This window comes from Coregonus clupeaformis, chromosome 29, assembly GCF_020615455.1.
Source record: "Coregonus clupeaformis isolate EN_2021a chromosome 29, ASM2061545v1, whole genome shotgun sequence".
Classification (NCBI taxonomy): Eukaryota; Metazoa; Chordata; class Actinopteri; order Salmoniformes; family Salmonidae; genus Coregonus; species Coregonus clupeaformis.
Window position 1 is genome coordinate 28339426 of NC_059220.1, and position 18452 is coordinate 28357877.

General features: G+C 44.3%; 1 protein-coding gene across 4 annotated transcripts; it reads right to left on the bottom strand.

Moving 5' to 3' along the window:
* Nucleotides 1-363: 363 nt before the first annotated feature.
* Nucleotides 364-12044, bottom strand: LOC121544992 (BSD domain-containing protein 1). 4 transcript variants are annotated; one of them, XM_041855295.2, is made up of 11 exons: nucleotides 11951-12044; nucleotides 10959-11022; nucleotides 10427-10543; nucleotides 10131-10298; nucleotides 5255-5309; nucleotides 3888-4003; nucleotides 3665-3733; nucleotides 3017-3128; nucleotides 2419-2910; nucleotides 2188-2291; nucleotides 364-2065 (listed from the first exon to the last, which is right to left on the bottom strand). In XM_041855295.2, the coding sequence occupies exons 1-11, from the start codon at nucleotides 11965-11967 to the stop codon at nucleotides 2039-2041; spliced, it is 1341 nt and encodes a 446-aa protein (XP_041711229.1). In that variant the 5' UTR covers nucleotides 11968-12044; the 3' UTR covers nucleotides 364-2038. The 4 variants fall into 4 exon arrangements, with proteins under 4 accessions (XP_041711229.1, XP_041711228.1, XP_041711231.1 ...); XM_041855294.2 differs by having other exon boundaries at nucleotides 2188-2294; nucleotides 11951-12042; XM_041855297.2 differs by having other exon boundaries at nucleotides 3044-3128; nucleotides 11951-12041.
* Nucleotides 12045-18452: the final 6408 nt, after the last annotated feature.

Genomic DNA, 18452 nt, shown 5'->3' on the forward strand with positions numbered 1-18452 from the left:
GCTAAAATGAATTTCGGTAAGCCTATATGGCACTCCGGCAGCGATTTTTTTTTGCAAACTTTAGTCTGGTGGTGGTGCCTGTTCATGGTTGATTTTTACGCGGATTGTATCCGTTTCCCGTTTACGGAAAAGCAACCTTCAACGTTAGTAAATTGTCGACGTTCCATGTGGTGTGTAAAACCAGAACGATGACACCTGCCTGCGTAGCGATGTTACCGTTACCCTGGCAAAGGCGTACCCCATCATAATGGCCTAAACGTTAATCTCTTGACAAGTTCACTTCTCAGCAGCAATGATTTTCTAGAAATCCAGAGCTGAAGACTCAAACTACTTTTTTTCCTACAAATGTGCAGACAATGACTATCCATTTGCATGATACTCTTTTTAATGACAATGTTCATTTGAAAAATAGAGGAAAATATAATTGCCAAAAAAAACAGCTTTAAACGTATTGGTGTTTAAAGTGCAAATATATGTAAAGTGAAATACATAGCGAGAACTCGAGACATGCAACATATCAAGTAATTATAAACAAGTAATTCCTCCTCCAACAAGCTACTAGTAACCAGAAACATACAACTTAAAACAGTACATCTGCTGTACAACTGTATGCATATGTGATTGCACTGCCATGCAAAACAAAGCACAGAGTAATTATATTCAAATGAAAAGCAGTCATTGTAAAGATATGTAGACTACATCTTTATGCTTTGAGTGTTGGTCACTGTTTACACTGATGAAGACTAAGTTATTACAATAAAATACCAGAATAGCATGAAGCGATACTGCAGAATGAAGCTAGCCTATACTGTATCATTACATAAATCAAGCAGACAAAGCCCTCATTGCCCCTAGACTGTCCCCACACTGGTAACTCCAGAGCTGTTGTGCAGTCTATATGTCAATACCATGCTAAGCACAGCAGGTTGTGGGATCAGCAGTCTGTATTGTTACTCATTAATTATTTTACATCAGAAATAACATAACAGACCATATCCCCCAGACATCCAAGCACAAAACTCTGGCACCATGGCACCTGGAAGCTTTTGCAGCCTCTTTATTGCATCATAATGATCTTCTCTTTTGACAATTGACAACACATGAGCCCCTCCCCACCCAGAACAATAATAGACAACGTGGACTGATAGAATAATAGATGTGAACAGTAGTGTAGCAGAGACAGGAAATAAAGAGGAAACATGGCCTCTGGAGGTCACAGAAGAGATATGTTCACATCAATTACTAAGCAGGACAGGGACTAAAACAGACGGAAAGTCAAATGTAGAACATGGATCAGTTGGGTTTAGACTCAGATCAGTGTCTTGTGTGACAAAACATTTGGATATCTTTTCCACACTATCATGTGTCTGACAAGGCCATGTATCTAGAGTTGAGTGAATCCAAAATGAATGCTCTCTATGAAGGTCAAAGTATATTTCATTTTTGAATATTAACTTGCATAAGATAGACAAGTTCATAAATCACTTGAGGAAAAAAAACTAGTTTAAATCATATTCACCATTCAATAAATCACATGATAAGCAGCGTTACCGTTTATGGCTATTCTGCAGCCTGAAGTAAAATAATAATCCCCCCCCCACTCATAACTTTGAAGAACTACTAGCAACAATGTACTTAGTGGCATTTCAGAACATAGAGAGAGCAGCAGCACCCCACATGTGGGGAACCTATCCTTATAGATGTTACATAGCTTTAGTCAAATGGAACACCAACTAAACTAGCGTCATATTCTCTAAGTCATAAGTTGTTCCAAGAAATAACCAACAAGACTGAATAATCAGCCTTGAGACTTATACGCACAAACTGACAACTGATGGTGCCTTGACTAATCGTATTGCCTTGGATTCCCATTGCTCTGCTAGAGCTTTCAGCAACATGGTCCAAACCCATCAGACATTCCCTTACGAACAAATGTGACATGGTGACGGCGTTGACAGGGTTAAAACACGTTAAGCATGGTTCGTCTCCCGAGAACTCGCTTTAATGGCGGGATAGAAACACTACGGCACGGCAATCATCAGTCCCAGTTCTCCCAGTCCTCCAGCTGGAAAATAAAACATGTCATTTAGTTCAACACAATTGTTTCCAAGGCATGTTATTCTTTGTTATAGTTTGAGGTTAGAAAAAATACAATAAAAATATTATGACAAATACATCATAGCCCACCTCTCCTGTAGCGCCAACTCTAGAGAGCGCCATTTGGACCTCCTCTTCTGTCATGTCCAGGTCAAAGTCCTTCTCCCAGTCCTCACTGACATCTGTGCTGGACCCTGCTGGGGTTGGGGGGAAGCACAGGGTCAGATAGGACCACTTAACACTCTTCTATGACACATGAACAGCTTAGGCCCTATTCAATCAAACCAGTCACATCAATAGCTGAATAGAATGTCCTTTTACCTTTCTTGCCATTGTTTGAAGGTGTAGACTTCCCGCTGTCAGAGTTGAGCTCAAACACCCTCAGGTCCTGGGGCCCCTCTGTCTCTGGTCTGGTGGTGGGGGCCTGGACTGTTACCCTCTCAGCTGTAGCTTTCCCTGTGTTCTCAGGCTGGGCTGGGACCTGAACCTGAACCTCAGGCTGCCCCTGTTCCCTCTCCTCCTCCTGCTGCCCCTCTGGCTCTCTCTCCTCCAGGCTTGCCTTGTTGAGTTTCTGGGCCAGCTCCACGACTGCAGGCTGTGGCCTGGCTGGTCTCAACTCCACCTGGGTGGGCAGGCTGCCACTGTCGCTGCTCAGGGAGAGGGTAGAGGAGCGCTCCCCACTCGGAGACGGTATGGGGCTGAGTGGGGTCCTCGCCATGGTGACTGGTGTGAGTGGGGACAGCTGGGTTGCGGGGTCTTCCAATGGGGGCGTGAAGTCCAGGCGAGATGAAGACGTGGCGCCAAGGAAGTCATCTGGGGTAGAAATAAGGGAGAGAGAACAGTGAGTCACATGAGCCAGACCTGCACTAATCTGACTGACTTCTTTCAGGCCACATCTCACAGAAATAAAACATTTCACCTTTGTGAAATCCACTATCCAACACACCTTCATCCTCCTCCTCCCAGCCCAGAGCCTCTGTGTGGGTAGTCTGCTCTGCTCTCTGCTTCAGGGCCACTCTCCTCGCTTCCTCCTGGTGGTCAGTCACAATAGTTATTATCCATCAGCAGAACACTACCAGCTTTTTATTGTGTTTTTATGTATTCAGGGAGGTGGTGCTATGAAGTGTTGATGGGTATTTTAACTGGAAATTTCTCTAAAAACACAGCTTACCTGTGAAATAGTTGCATCGAAAACATTGTCAGATACCTCCTTTTTGTCAGCATGCAGCACATAAAATATTAATTATAAACACAGGTGGACTTTCCAGAAAAGAGAGGGGCTAGGAACGGGCTTTGGCAGAGGTGGGCGTGGACTTTGTTAAGAAACATTGGAAAGCATCTGAATCCAAATAGAGTAGCAGGAGATTTGGTTCTGGGTGCCGCGATTATCTTTCACAATCTCAATGTTTTCCCAGAGTCTTTACTAACCTACTGGAGCTAAGGCCCCTCTACAAACTGTCCAACAGGGGGCAGAGTTTACATTCTAACATGATAGAAGGGGGTGCATGACAGTTCATGAGAGCTATCCATGCCAGTAACAACAAAACTAAAAAAGTGGCTGAATTACCTGGTACAACTGAAAGACTTTGTAGAAATACCGCTGCCAGAATTCAGAATGGGCTACAGCTGCTGGCACCTAGGGATGCAAATGCATAATATGCTACTTTACACCCAGACTTTGCATTGTTAGGAACAAGAGTAATTAACTTATTCTATTAATGTGGTAAATAATGTTAAGCTCTAGTGTTTCTATGATAAAAGGTCTTAACAGCAGGGTTAGATAAGTGTACCATTTTGGTGTAAAGGGCCCTGATAGAGGGGCTGTTGACCAGGAGGTCAGAGATCTCTCCTTTCCTCTCCTCCAGACTGAAACAGGAGAGCCACGCATCAAACTGCTCTAGGGGACCTAGGATAACACACAGGCCACACAATTAAAGCACACTCAAGACACAAAAAAGTTTGACAGTTTAACTGCATGAAAATAAGAAGTCCAAACTTCCCAAGTCTTGTCCTGACAAGTTATTTGTATTCATTGTAATAAGAGTTCATTTTGACCATGATTAATGGGTAGGCCCAATTCATAAAACTGCCAGATTTTAATGCCCACATTAGATTACAGATTAGAGTACACAGAAATTGAACAAACTTAACTTAACATTTGCTTCAGAAATATCAAGCAAGAGAGGGCTTGCAGGCTTGGATTATCATATTGGAGCGCATTTGAGGACATTTAGTAGTTTCTAGTAGAGCGACTTACAGTTAGTGAATGCATACATTATTATTCTTTTTTTCTCATACTGGCCCCCTGTGGGAATCGAACCCACAACCCTGGCGTTGCAAATGCCATGCTCTACCAACTGAGCTACATCCCTGCCGGCCATTCCCTCCCCTACCCTGGACGACGCTGGGCCAATTGTGCGCCGCCCCATGGGTCTCCCGGTCGCGGCCGGCTACGACAGAGCCTGGATTCGAACCAGGATCTCTAGTGGCACAGCTAGCACTGCGATGCAGTGCCTTAGACCACTACGCCACTTGGCAAAGAGGAAAGGGAGGAGTTGGGACATCCGGCTTTCTTACATCACTGCCTTATTCGCTTGTTGCCCTCACTTAAACATCCCCCAGACACAAAATAGTAGCTAACAAGATGGAGATCAGAGGTTATTTTAATGAATGCATTTCGCAAGTAGCTAATTTGCATCAACTACCTTCATTAAAACCACTGTAAAAGTTGCCTGTAAACTTTGGTTTCCAATCGCAACGTTCTGGCATGTCTGCCTACAGGTTATGGTAAGTATGAATTTCATGAGCAATTTCTGATCAAATTTTAAGCCCCACCCACCCAAACTTGTGATTTGCCCGGAACATATATATATTTCTTTTTTTTCAAAGTTACCAAGAGAATCCGTCATGACTTCCAGACCTAGAGCTGTTGGCCTAGGTCTGGGATTTCCAAGACTAGACATTTAGGGTAGAGTATAATGAGTAATCATAGGGCCTTTAGTCCCTTGTCATTGCCATTCTGTTGGCTTTTTTATGTTTTGAGGGCACTGAAGCCTGGTTAGTGATGTTACATGGCACATGATGACCTTTTCTTGAATATAATGAGAAGAGTGAAGAAACAGATCGAAAAGAAAGAGATAGTTGTGAACTGTCTCACCGTCAGGCTCATTGCAGTATGTAGCAGGGTCAGCTTGTAGACTGTAGAGACGAGCCTAGGGAACAAAACACACACTGTAACTCATGTGACACAACATGTGTTCTGGAGTGTAATCATTAGTTCCAAGAGTTGTGTTTTGCAACAAAAACGAGTTTCTATTGGAATGGACAGATTCAGGAAGGTCCCTCCCCATTTGGTTCCTAGTGAATCCACCCCTGGTATCTGGTATTGCAACAAAAAGAGACCGTATTTTGTTTTATATTAGGCCTAAAGCACAATTATGTGGATAAACCATCCTCTCTGCTCTGGAGCTCAGTAACACTTCTGAGACGAACCACTCTTACATGTTTGAACTGATGGGGGAAAAGTTATAACAATGTTAACAACATTTCTGAGATATATTCTGGTATATTGTACAGGCTCTCCGGGTAAGGAGGTCGTCGGGTAAGCTTGGCGTCGGGTAAGCTTGGCTTTATACATAGCTTGGGCTTTGTCGAGTAAGGCTTAAACTATGTATTTAGATTGTAGTTAGGTATTGTAGGTAGTTATCGTGGGTTGTTGTATGTAATTATTGTAGGTTAGTATTGTATTCGGCTATGCCCGGTGTAGCACGAAGCTAGCTAGCTAACCCACCACCTGGACTAGCTGGCGAGTAGCTATTAGCAACGGTATAGTTGTTTCACGCCTGAGAGTGCCTGTAATTACGCCAGCTGGCTGCCTACAATAATTACATACAATAATTGCCTACCATTCAGCTGTTTTCTAACCTCATTGTCTGAACCGTTAACGTTAGGTAGCAAGTGGCTACTGTGCTTGAAATTTAGCTAGCTTGTTGCTACCTGGATAGCTACTAGTAAACAATAGCTGGAACGACCGAGCGAACAGACGCGAACTGGCTGAGTCAATTCAGTGGCTAGCTTTGCACTTGGCTAGCTAACAGTAGCTGCTAGGGGTAAGTCATAACCTACATTTGTGTTTTGTTTTTTACATATTGATAGCCCGAGTCGTTCAAGGAATTCGGGACATGGGTGACTAGTTAACGTTAGTTTGGCTCTCTCTGTGTGTTCGTGCCGTGAAAGGAGGGGTTCTTCTTTGTCTGAAAGCAATGGCTAGCTAGTTTGCTAACTATTCTAGCTAACTAACTGGCTGAATAAGTTGACGACGGACTCGCTCAAGCTGTCGGGACTAGCCCACAACGTTAGACACGGACACGGACACGAACGATCTGCTTGCGTGTTGATACACTGGTGGTTTGTTGTGGCCGAGTATTGGCGCTAAACCGTGTTGTTGGAGTCCGGCATGCTAGCTGGCTGTGGCGTCTTATGACTAAGTGCTTGAACGATTTTCACAGAATAATACTGCACCTAGTTAGCTAGCTGAATAAACTAAGTTAGTCTATTCCTAGAAAACATTGAACCACTGTAGTTTACAACAATTATAGTTTCTGAGGTGGAAGTTGGGAGAGTTATATTTGGGAGTTGTGGTGAGAGAGGCCCCGCTCTCTCCTTTCCCAGATGTTTAGTTCATTTCATTCCGATCTCCTCTGCATTATTGTAGCCATCTGCTACAGCCTGTCAACTATGCCTCTGCCTATCCCTGTTCTCTCCTCTCCGCACAGGCTACACAAACGCCTCACACCGCGTGGCTGCTGCCTCTCTAACCTGGTGGTCCCTGCACGCTCCACCCACGTGGAGTTCCAGGTCTCAGGCAGCCTCTGGAACTGCCGTTCTGCTGCCAACAAGGCAGAGTTCATCTCAGCCTATGCTACCCTCCAGTCCCTCGACTTCTTGGCGCTGACGGAAACATGGATTACCACTGAAAACACTGCTACTCCTACTGCTCTCTCCTCGTCTGACCATGTGTTCTCGCATACCCCGAGAGCATCTGGTCAGCGGGGTGGTGGCACAGGAATCCTCATCTCTCCCAAGTGGACATTCTCAATTTTTCCCCTGACCCATCTGTCTATCTCCTCATTTGAATTCCATGCTGTCACAGTCACTAGCCCATTTAAGCTTAATATCCTTCTCATCTATCGCCCTCCAGGTTCCCTTGGAAAGTTCATCAATGAGCTTGACGCCTTGATAAGTTCCTTTCCTGAGGATGGCTCACCCCTCACAGTTCTGGGGGATTTCAACCTCCCTACGTCTACATTTGACTCATTTCTCTCTGCCGCCTCCTTTCCACTCCTCTCCTCTTTTGACCTCACCCTCTACTCACAAGGCAGGCAATACGCTTGACCTCATCTTTACTAGATGCTGTTCTTCTACTAATCTCACTGCAACTCCCCTCCATGTCTCCGACCACTACTTTGTATCCTTTTCTCTCTCGCTCTCCTCCAACACTACTCACTCTACCCCTACACAGATGGTAATGCGCCGTCGCAACCTTCGCTCTCTCTCTCCCGCTACTCTCTCCTCTTCCATTCTATCATCTCTTCCCTCTGCTCAATCCTTCTCCCTCCAATCTCCTGATTCTGCCTCCTCAACCCTCCTCTCCTCCCTTTCTGCATCCTTTGACTCTCTATGTCCCCTATCCTCCCGGCCGGCTCGGTCCTCCCCCTCCAGCTCCGTGGCTTGATGACTCATTGCGAGCTCACAGAACAGAGCTCCGGGCAGCTGAGCGGAAATGGAAGAAAACTAGACTCCCTGCGGACCTGGCATCTTTTCACTCCCTCCTCTCTACATTTTCTTCATCTGTTTCTGCTGCTAAGGCCACTTTCTACCACTCTGAATTCCAAGCATCTGCCTCTAACCCTAGGAAGCTCTTTGCCACATTCTCCTCCCTGCTGAATCCCCCCTCCTCCCTCTCTGTGGATGACTTCGTCAACCATTTTGAAAAGAAGGTTGATGACATCCGATCCTCGTTTGTTAAGTCAAATGACACTGCTGGTCCTGCTCACACTGCCCTACCCTATACTTTGACTTCTTTCTCCCCTCTCTCTCCAGATAAAATCTTGCGACTTGTGACAGCATGGCGTTTGCAACGCCAGGGTTGTGGGTTCTATAAAATAATGTATGCGCTAACTGTAAGTCGCTCTGGATAAGAGCGTCTGCTAAATGACGTAAATGTAAATGTAAATGTTGTGACGGCAGGCCGCTCAACAACCTGCCCGCTTGACCCTATCCCCTCCTCTCTTCTCCAGACAATCTCCGGTGACCTTCTCCCTTACCTCACCTCGCTGATCAACTCATCCTTGACCGCTGGCTATGTCCCGTCTTCAAGAGAGCGAGAGTTGCACCCCTTCTCAAAAAACCAACACTCGATCCCTCTGATGTCAACAACTACAGACCAGTATCCCTTCTTTATTTTCTCTCCAAAACTATTGAGCGTGCCGTCTTTAGCCAACTCTCTTGCTATCTCTCTCAGAATGACCTTCTTGATCCAAACCAGTCAGGTTTCAAGACTGGTCATTCAACTGAGACTGCTCTTCTCTGTGTCACGGAGGCTCTCCGCACTGCTAAAGCTAACTCTCTCTCCTCTGCTCTTGTCCTTCTAGACCTGTCTGCTGCCTTTGATACTGTGAACCATCAGATCCTCCTCTCCACCCTCTCCGAGCTGGGTATCTCCGGCGCGGCTCACTCTTGGATTGCGTCCTACCTGACCGGTCGCTCCTACCAAGTGGCGTGGCGAGAAGCTGTCTCCGCACCACGTGCTCTCACCACTGGTGTCCCCCAGGGCTCAGTTCTAGGCCCTCTCCTATTCTCCCTATACACCAAGTCACTTGGCTCTGTCATATCCTCACATGGCCTCTCCTATCATTGCTACGCTGACGACACACAACTAATCTTCTCCTTTCCCCCTTCTGATAACCAGGTGGCGAATCGCATCTCTGCATGTCTGGCAGACATATCAGTATGGATGACGGCTCACCACCTCAAGCTGAACCTTGGCAAGACGGAGCTGCTCTTCCTCCCGGGGAAGGACTGCCTGTTCCATGATCTCGCCATCACGGTTGACAACTCTGTTGTGTCCTCCTCCCAGAGTGCGAAGAGCCTTGGCGTGACCCTGGACAACACCCTGTCGTTCTCCGCTAACATCAAGGCGGTGACCCGATCCTGTAGGTTCATGCTCTACAACATTCGAGAGTACGACCCTGCCTTACACAGGAAGCGGCACAGGTCCTAATCCAGGCACTTGTCATCTCCCGTCTGGATTACTGCAACTCGCTGTTGGCTGGGCTCCCTGCCTGTGCCATTAAACCCCTACAACTCATCCAGAATGCCGCAGCCTGTCTGGTGTTCAACCTTCCCAAGTTCTCTCACGTCACCCCCGCTCCTCCGCACACTCCACTGGCTTCCAGTTGAAGCTCGCATCTGCTACAAGACCATGGTGCTTGCCTACGGAGCTGTGAGGGGAACGGCACCTCCGTACCTTCAGGCTCTGATCAGTCCCTACACCCAAACGAGGGCATTGCGTTCATCCACCTCTGGCCTGCTGGCTCCCCTACCTCTGCGGAAGCATAGTTCCCGCTCAGCCCAGTCAAAACTGTTCGCTGCTCTGGCACCCCAATGGTGGAACAAGCTCCCTCACGACGCCAGGACAGCGGAGTCACTCACCACCTTCCGGAGACATTTGAAACCCCACCTCTTTAAGGAATACCTGGGATAGGATAAAGTAATCCTTCTACCCCCCCCCCCCTTACCCCAACCCAAAAACAAAACTAAAATAACTTTGTAAAGTGGTGATCCCACTGGCTATAAGGTGAATGCACCTATTTGTAAGTCGCTCTGGATAAGAGCGTCTGCTAAATGACGTAAATGTAATGTAAATATTAGCAGTAAGTGCAGTAAAATGTAAAACAGCATAGTATCTCTTCCTTAATTAGTTGAATAACACTGTCACAGTGATTAGTTAAACACAGTCTTAACATCCTCACCTTGGTGCTGTCATACACCTCTGTGGTGCCTGCTGGAGTTGCCACTAGCGTAATGACATCACAGTCGATGGTCATGTCCTGGGGAGGAGCGAGGGTGTCTGTTATCACTCCTAAGAAACTGGACAGGCTCTTCTTCACCTTCTCTGTGGTGTCAGAGGAGCCCTCCACCTGTAACAAAGTGGGCCAGGTAACATATGTCAGACAGGAAGTAAGCCTATAAATAACCAAGTAATAATGCATATTAGCTTTTCTCATATGGGTCACTGTGAGCCATAGTAAAGAACCAAATGGCCTACCGCTAGTTTGCTTCTAACAGCACTTGCTGTGGCGACGATGGAGCACGCAGTATCATGTTGCACTACGTTGGAGAACTCTGTCAGGTCACGCTTTATAAACTCATACGCCTCAGATGACTGTAAAAACAATAAAATGTTGGATTTACATTGACAAGTCCAAACAAGGTAAGATGTCTGCAATATCAGCGTACATTGGATGTCACAAGGATATTCATTGATTTTTATGTTTTATCATGAGTCATTTTGAAAACATTGAATTTGCCTTCTTGATGCACAGCACATAAAACAATAGCTAGCTAGCTTTATTTTGTAGTTTATTATGCATCATAAGGAGAGATAATCAGGTTATCCGTGTAGCTCAGTTGGTAGAGCATGGTGCTTACCATGCCAGGGTTGTGAGTTCGATTCCCACAGGGGGCCAGTATGAAAATGTATGCACTCACTAACTGTAAGTCGCTCTGGATAAGAGCGTCTGCTAAATGACTAAAATGTAAATGTAAAAATATCCGTGCAGGCTAGCATGGATGCCTACCTTATCTTTGACAGCCTGGAAGCTTTGCTGAAGCCAGCCTCCCCACCAGCCTTCGCAGCCTTCCCTGGAGTCAAGAGACATGGTGATGGGATATTTTTTTTAATGGATCAACAGGGCAATGTCATGCAATACATAGCTTGCATTTTAGTTACTTAACTATGTAGGTGACCTTAGCTAGGCCATTAACAATCTGGCCAGACAGGAGAGTAACAGTGTGCATACACTCATCTGACACCAATCTAGCCAGTTTAGCTGACTGGCTAGCCAACACCTGGGGTGTATCATTACGCCGTTTGTTGCAAAACATTTTCCGTTTGGAGTAAACTGTTTGTTGCAAAACGTTTTGCAACATAATCGGCGTAATGAATACACCTCATGTGTTGGCTAGCCAGACAGCTAAACTGGCTAGATTGGTCTCAGATGAGTGTATACACACCTCCGAGTTTCTATTGGACAAATTCAGGTAGGTCCCTCCCGTTTTGTTCCGTTTGCTCTGTTTAATTCCGTTTGGTTCTTAAACGATAAACGGTTTCAGTTGCAAGACGTAATGAATACACCCCAGGGAATTTGCATTAGACGTATACAACAACTAGCCTAGCTAGCTAACTGTCAATACCACAGAGCTGTATTTTATCAATAACTTTTAATAAATACAACAGGGGGAAGAAATAATCGTCCAAATTACATTTGTCACACGATTAAAACGTCTGTCTCTGCGATTTGGCAGCAACCAGTTTGTTAGCCACTGCTAGCTAGCCAGCTAACGTTAGCCATCAAGCTAACCAGCTGGTGCAATATTTTGGTAAACAAACCCCGATGGACTTCCTCGCATTGCCTCGAGAATAGACAGAACGTTTTGAAATGGGTGAATGTAGCAAGAGCTAAATATGAAGGAAGCAACATCTTATATGAAGAAAAAAAAATGCCGAAAGTGTGATATAATACGATGGTTAAATTATAAAACAAAAACTATTTTGCGACTTCTCACTCACCCTTCAGCCATCTTCATACCATGACGACATCACCTGCATTTACTGAACTCTAACCCTGCTGATTTAGGAATAAGCTTGTCCCTCTAAAAGAGAGGCTTTTCAGTTTGTATCTGCTTCTACTAAATACAGCTTTAGGGTAGATAGCTCGTGTAAAATGTATTATTATTTTCCAAATTCATTATTAGCTCTTTAGGCAATTTTTTAGGACTCTGCCTGTGTCTGCAAACGATTATGCTTAGGGATGGATCAACATTTACATAATGAGTACCTGGTGGAAAATGGGGGAGCATTCAACTTACTCTTGAAAGTTGATAGTAGAATGCATGGTGCAATTTCGAAATTGGGTAGTGCATCATCAGTTTTCCTCTTATTATGTTAGTCATTGCATACCTTAGAGAACTATTTATAATTTGCCCGAAATGTCCAGATCAACTAGCCAATGTCAGCTAACGTTTTTTAGCTAGGTTTTTTAGCCCATAGATTTTGTTGTAATGTTTGAGTCACTCAAATATCACGAGACATGGCAAAATGTATAGAATTGCAAGAAAATGAGCTTTAAAACGGCACCCCATGAGAACATTTGTGAATTGCAGGAAATAAGCTTTAAACAGTTTGTGTCATGAACAGTGCTTGTGCCCATAGAAATACAGTGGCTTGCAAAAGTATTCACCCCACTTGGCATTTTTCCTATTTTGTTGCCTTACAACCTGGAATTAAAATGGATTTCTGGGGGGTTTGTATCATTTGATTTACACAACATGCCTACCACTTTGAAGATGCAAAATATGTTTTATTGTGAAACAAACAAGAAATAAGACAAAAAAACAGAAAACTTGTGCGTGCAGATGTTCCCCAATGCTGGAAGTGAAAAAGTTTGGGAACCCCTGTTTTATTAGGCCTAGTCCATAAAAGTCACTATCTTGCACGCATACTAGCTTATAGCCTATGTTCTGTTCTGTTTGAGGAGGAGAGCGTGATAATGAGGAGGACCGGAGGTCAACTTTGATAGCTTGCTACTACTAAAATATATATGTTTTATTGTTATATGTTTCTTGCCCATGATGTAGGCCTATTTATCAGAGTTATTGACCTCACAATAAGCCACATTGTGGTGCTGAAACTTGAGGCAACAGCCGTGGCACAATCAATCGGAAATGAACAGCTCATGGTGCTGAAAGTAGGACAATTTGAGTAGGCATAGTTCATTTTAACATCTTCATTTTAATTTGCTAACAAGAGGGCTTTATGTTGGAGCCTATTTCTTCCTATTTAAGAAATTAGGTAGGCTATATGGTGCTATATCCATAGATTTGTAAGTCAATTCCTCCACCCACCATACACTCTTTAAATAGCCTACCTCCGTGTCAGTGTAGGGATGGGCATTCCGTGTCTTTTCGGTGAGCTGGCTCATTTGGCTCTGTTCATGTAAAAGAGCAGGCACATTTGGCTCCCAAATGTCTCTTCATTCAAAATGCTTAAAAGTCGACTTAGAACCATGAAAAATATTGCAAATCTCAAATGTAAAGCCCAAAAGGTAGGCTATCATTGTCAGATCGGGAAATGCGTGTTCAAATAAATGTTTACCTGTCCTAATTATTAGATGACCTGCAAAAAAATATGTTTTGTTTTTTTAACACTGAAAAAATCAGAGTGGACCAGATTGACAAGCTCTCCCCACTTTGTTGTTTCTGCATTGAGGATTCATCCTCTTTCGATAATTATTTTGGAACTTATCTGCAGAAAAACCTTGTTTTGAGCTCGAAAAGCAGTAGTACCAGTATGCAAATCAGGGAGCCAAATGCTGTAACAAGCTGTAAAATACCCGGGAAAAACGTGACTCCGATGATGCATATGGGATGTCATTGTTTAGTTTCTCTGACATTCAGAGGCTGAGCTACAATCTTCTATAGCTGAGGAGACTAAAAATGTACTTTGCTTGGGAAGTAATCTAATTCTGTCACTATAAATTGATTAAGCTATTCACTTTCTGTACAATAGAAGATGTTTAAACCCAGACAGCTTTTATGGAAACACTTGTGACCTTCTCGCATTGAGTTAAGCCACAGAAGAAGAGTAGCCAGCAGTTAAGCTTACATTTTTCTGCATCTGTAGGCCTAACTTTTGAAAGTACCATGCTCAGATTCCTAATGATGTCTCAGATTTAATTATTTGCCAACAGGGACAGTTTTGTTCCAATCAAGACACACTAATTTGGCATTGGAGAAATATGATAAAGCAAGTGCCTTGCTCAAGGGCACATCGACAGATTTTTCACCTAGTCGGCTCGGGGATTAGAACCAGCGACCTTTCGGTTACTGGTACAACGCTCTTAACCACTAAGCTACCTGCCGCCCCACGGCGGAGTGCAATGGCTGAGCCGGAGTGCAATGGCTGAGCCTCGCTCAGCCATATGAACACATACACATATCTCTCTGTCCATTCTTAGCCTGTAATTTTGGTAATTTGTATGATATGAAAAAATATTCCTCTAATATGTAAAATGAAGTAGAATTGCATGACATTTCTCGGACCTGCAAATACGATGATAGATTCATGCAATGCTTTTATACTGAACAAAAATATAAATGCAACATGCAACAATTCCAATGATTTTACTGAGTTACAGTTCCTATAAGGAAATTAGTCAATCGAAATAAATTCATTAGGCCCTAATCTATGGATTTCACATGACTGGGCAGGGGTGCAGCAATGGGTGGGCCTGGGAGGGCATAGGCCCACCCACTTGGGAGCCAGGCCAACCCACTGGGGAGCCAGGCCCAGCCAATCAGAATGAGTTTTTCCCCACAAAAGGGCTTTATTACAGACATAAATACACCTCAGTTTCATCAGCTGTCTCAGACGATCCCGCAGGTAAAGAAGCCGGATGTGGTTACACGTGGTCTGCGGTTGTGAGGCCGGTTGGACGCACTGCCAAATTCTCTAAAAACGGCATTGGAGGCGGCTTATGCTAGAGAAATTAACATTAAATGATCTGGCAACAGTTCTGGTGGACATTCCTGCAGTCAGCATGCGAATTGCACGCTCCCTCAAAACTTAAGACATCTGTGGCATTGTGTTGTGTGACAAAACTGCACATTTTAGAGTGGCCTCTTATTGTCCCGAGCTCAAGGTGCACGTGTGTAATGATCATGCTGTTTAATCAGCTTCTTGATATGCCACACCTGTCAGGTGGATGGTTTATCTTGGCAAAGGAGAAATACTCACTAACATGGATATAAACACATTTGTGCACAACGTTTTTGAGAAATAAGCTTTTTGTGCGTATGGAACATTTCCGGAATCTTTTATTTCAGCTCATGAAACATGGGTCCAACACTTTACATGTTGTGTTTATATTTTTGTTCAGTATACTATAAAGGAGAACTTTCCACCCGTACTCTTGTCCACGGTGGTCTGCGAACCCACAACCTTCTGGCCCACAACCCAGTGTGCTATCAAAAGTCCTGCATTGTCATGTAATGCTTACATGACAAAGAACGGTTTCTAAAACTGCATATCTAAGGCTATGGTCTGTCTAAGAAGTGAGGGTAAATGGTCCACTTTATGTTTTAGTTATTATTTTGGGTATAGGGGAGGGTCACTTGTTTTCTTTCAAGTGTTCAGGGAGGATTTAGGTAAAATATATTTTGCATTTCAAAGAGGTCCGATTTTCTCCATGTAACCCTTATTATAAATAATGTTCACTCCCTTAGTGGCGGCAAAGACAGTACACTACCGGTCAAAGGTTTTAGAACACCTACTCATTCAAGGGTTTTTATTTATTTTTGCTATTTTCTACATTGTAGAATAATAGTGAAGTCATCAAAACTATGAAATAACACATATGGAATCATGTAGTAACCAAAACAGTGTTAAACAAATCAAAATATATTTTATATTTGAGATTCTTCAAATACCCACGCTTTGCCTTGATGACAGCTTTGCACACTCTTGGCATTCTCTCAACCAGCTTCACCTGGAATACTTTTCCAACAGTCTTGAAGGAGTTCCCACATATGCTTAGCACTTGTTGTGGTCCTCTGTAGCTCAGCTGGTAGAGCACAGCGCTTGTAACGCCAAGGTAGTGGGTTCGATCCCCGGGACCACCCATACACAAAAATGTATGCACGCATGACTGTAAGTCGCTTTGGATAAAAGCGTCTGCTAAATGGCATATTATTATTGTTGGCTGCTTTTCCTTCACTCTGCGGTCCGACTCATCCCAAACCATCTCAATTTGGTTGAGGTTGGGGGATTGTGGAGGCCAGGTCATCTGATGCAGCACTCCATCACTCTCCTTTTGGTAAAATAGCCCTTACACAGCCTGGAGCTGTGTTGGGTCATTGTCCTGTTGAAAAACAAATGATTGTCCCACTAAGCCCAAACCAGATGGGATGGTGTATCGCTGCAGAATGCTGTGGTAGCCATGCTGGTTAAGTGTGCCTTGAATTCTAAATAGATCACAGACAGTGTCACCAGCAAAGCACCCCCACACCATAACACATCCTCCATGCTTTACGGTGGGAACTACACATGCGGAGATCATCCGTTCACCCACACTGCGTCTCACAAAGACACGGCAGTTGGAACGAAAAATCTCCAATTTGGACTCCAGACCAAAGGACACATTTCCACCGGTCTAATGTCCATTGCTCATGTTTCTTGGCCCAAGCAAGTCTCTTCTTATTATTGGTGTCCTTTAGTAGTGGTTTCTTTGCAGCAATTTGACCATGAAAGCCTGATTCACACAGTCCCCTATGAACAGTTGACGTTGAGATGTGTCTGTTACTTGAACTCTGTGATGCAGTTATTTGGGCTGCGATCTTTGAGGCTGGTAACTCTAATGAACTTATCATGTGCAGCAGAGGTAACCCTGGGTCTTCCATTCCTGTGGCGGTCCTCATGAGAGCCAGTTTCATTATAGCGCTTGATGGTTTTTGCGACTGCACTTGAGTTTTTGAAATATTCCGTATTGACTGACCTTCATGTCTTAAAGTAATGATGGACTGTCATTTCTCTTTGCTTATTTGAGCTGTTCTTGCCATAATATGGACTTGGTCTTTCACCAAATAGGGCTATCTTCTGTATACCCCCCTACCTTGTCACAACACAACTGATTGGCTCAAACGCATTAAGAAGGCAAGAAATTCCACAAATTAACTTTTAAGAAGGCACACCTAATTGAAATGCATTCCAGGTGACTACCTCATGAAGCTGGTTGAGAGAATGCCAAGAGTGTGCAAAGCTGTCATCAAGGCAACGGGTGGCTATTTGAAGAATCTCAAATATAAAATATATTTTGATTTGTTTAACACTTTTCTGGTTACTACATGATTCCATATGTGTTATTTCATAGTTTTGATGTCTTCACTATCATTCTACAATGTAGAAAATAGTAAAAATTAAGAAAAACCCTTGAATGAGTAGGTGTTCTAAAACTTTGGACCGGTAGTGTACAGTATGAAGATAGGTAAAAACTCCAATAGAAATCCCTGATCATGCGTAGAAACACGTCATCAGGTCTAACTGTCGTCTCGCGTCAAACTGTGCACGTGCAGTCCATCAAATCAAAGGCACTCCTTTGATATAAAGTTGTTTTTGACAAAAATGAAAACGTGTCAGTTTGTCACTATCTCGAGTTTGGAGTAATAACATGTTCAACTTTAGATTTAGAGAAAATGAACAATTAAGGAAGACATTTTCACTTCTCTCATGGACTTCTCAAACCCCAAAACCCGCCCTGGTCTGTTTCGCGAGCGTTCACGGAAGCAGTAGCGGTGCATGGAAAAATCATCGGGGAAGCCAAGCCAGGAAAAAATAGTCATTGTCACGATCGTCAGGGAGAGACCAATGCGCAGCGTGTTGAACGAACATGGTGAACTTTATTATCTTTAGTGATAATCGATACAATACACAAAACAAGAAACGACTCGTGAAGTCCACGGTAACAATGACCGAACACGGAACAAGAACCCACAAACACAAAGGGAAAACAGACAGTTTAAATATGGCTCCCAATCAGAGACAACCAGCCAACAGCTGACACTCGTTGCCTCTGATTGTGAGTCACTCAGGCCAACATAGAAATAAACAACCTAGAACACCCAACATAGAAACAGAACACATAGAATGAACACACCCTGGCTCAACATATAGAATCCCAGAGCCAGGGTGTGACAGTACCCCCCCCTAAAGGCGCGGACTGCGACCGCGCCTCAATAAGAGCAAAACAGGGGAGGGCTGGGTGGGCAAACCTCCTCGGCGGCGGTTCTGGCTCCGGCCTTGCCCACCACCCTCCAATAATCCCCCCATAGCGCCCCTGGTCCGGTCTGGCCCCGCTGGCTGGAGCTGACCTGAACGTAGCAGGAACGGCTAGCTTCAGCTCCGTTGTGGAGCAGTTGAGCGGTACCTGATTTGGCACCGATGACCCAGGCACGGGTTGTGCCGGACTGACGACGCCGCACCCCCTGGCTTGGTGCGTGAGGCAGGAACGGACCGACCG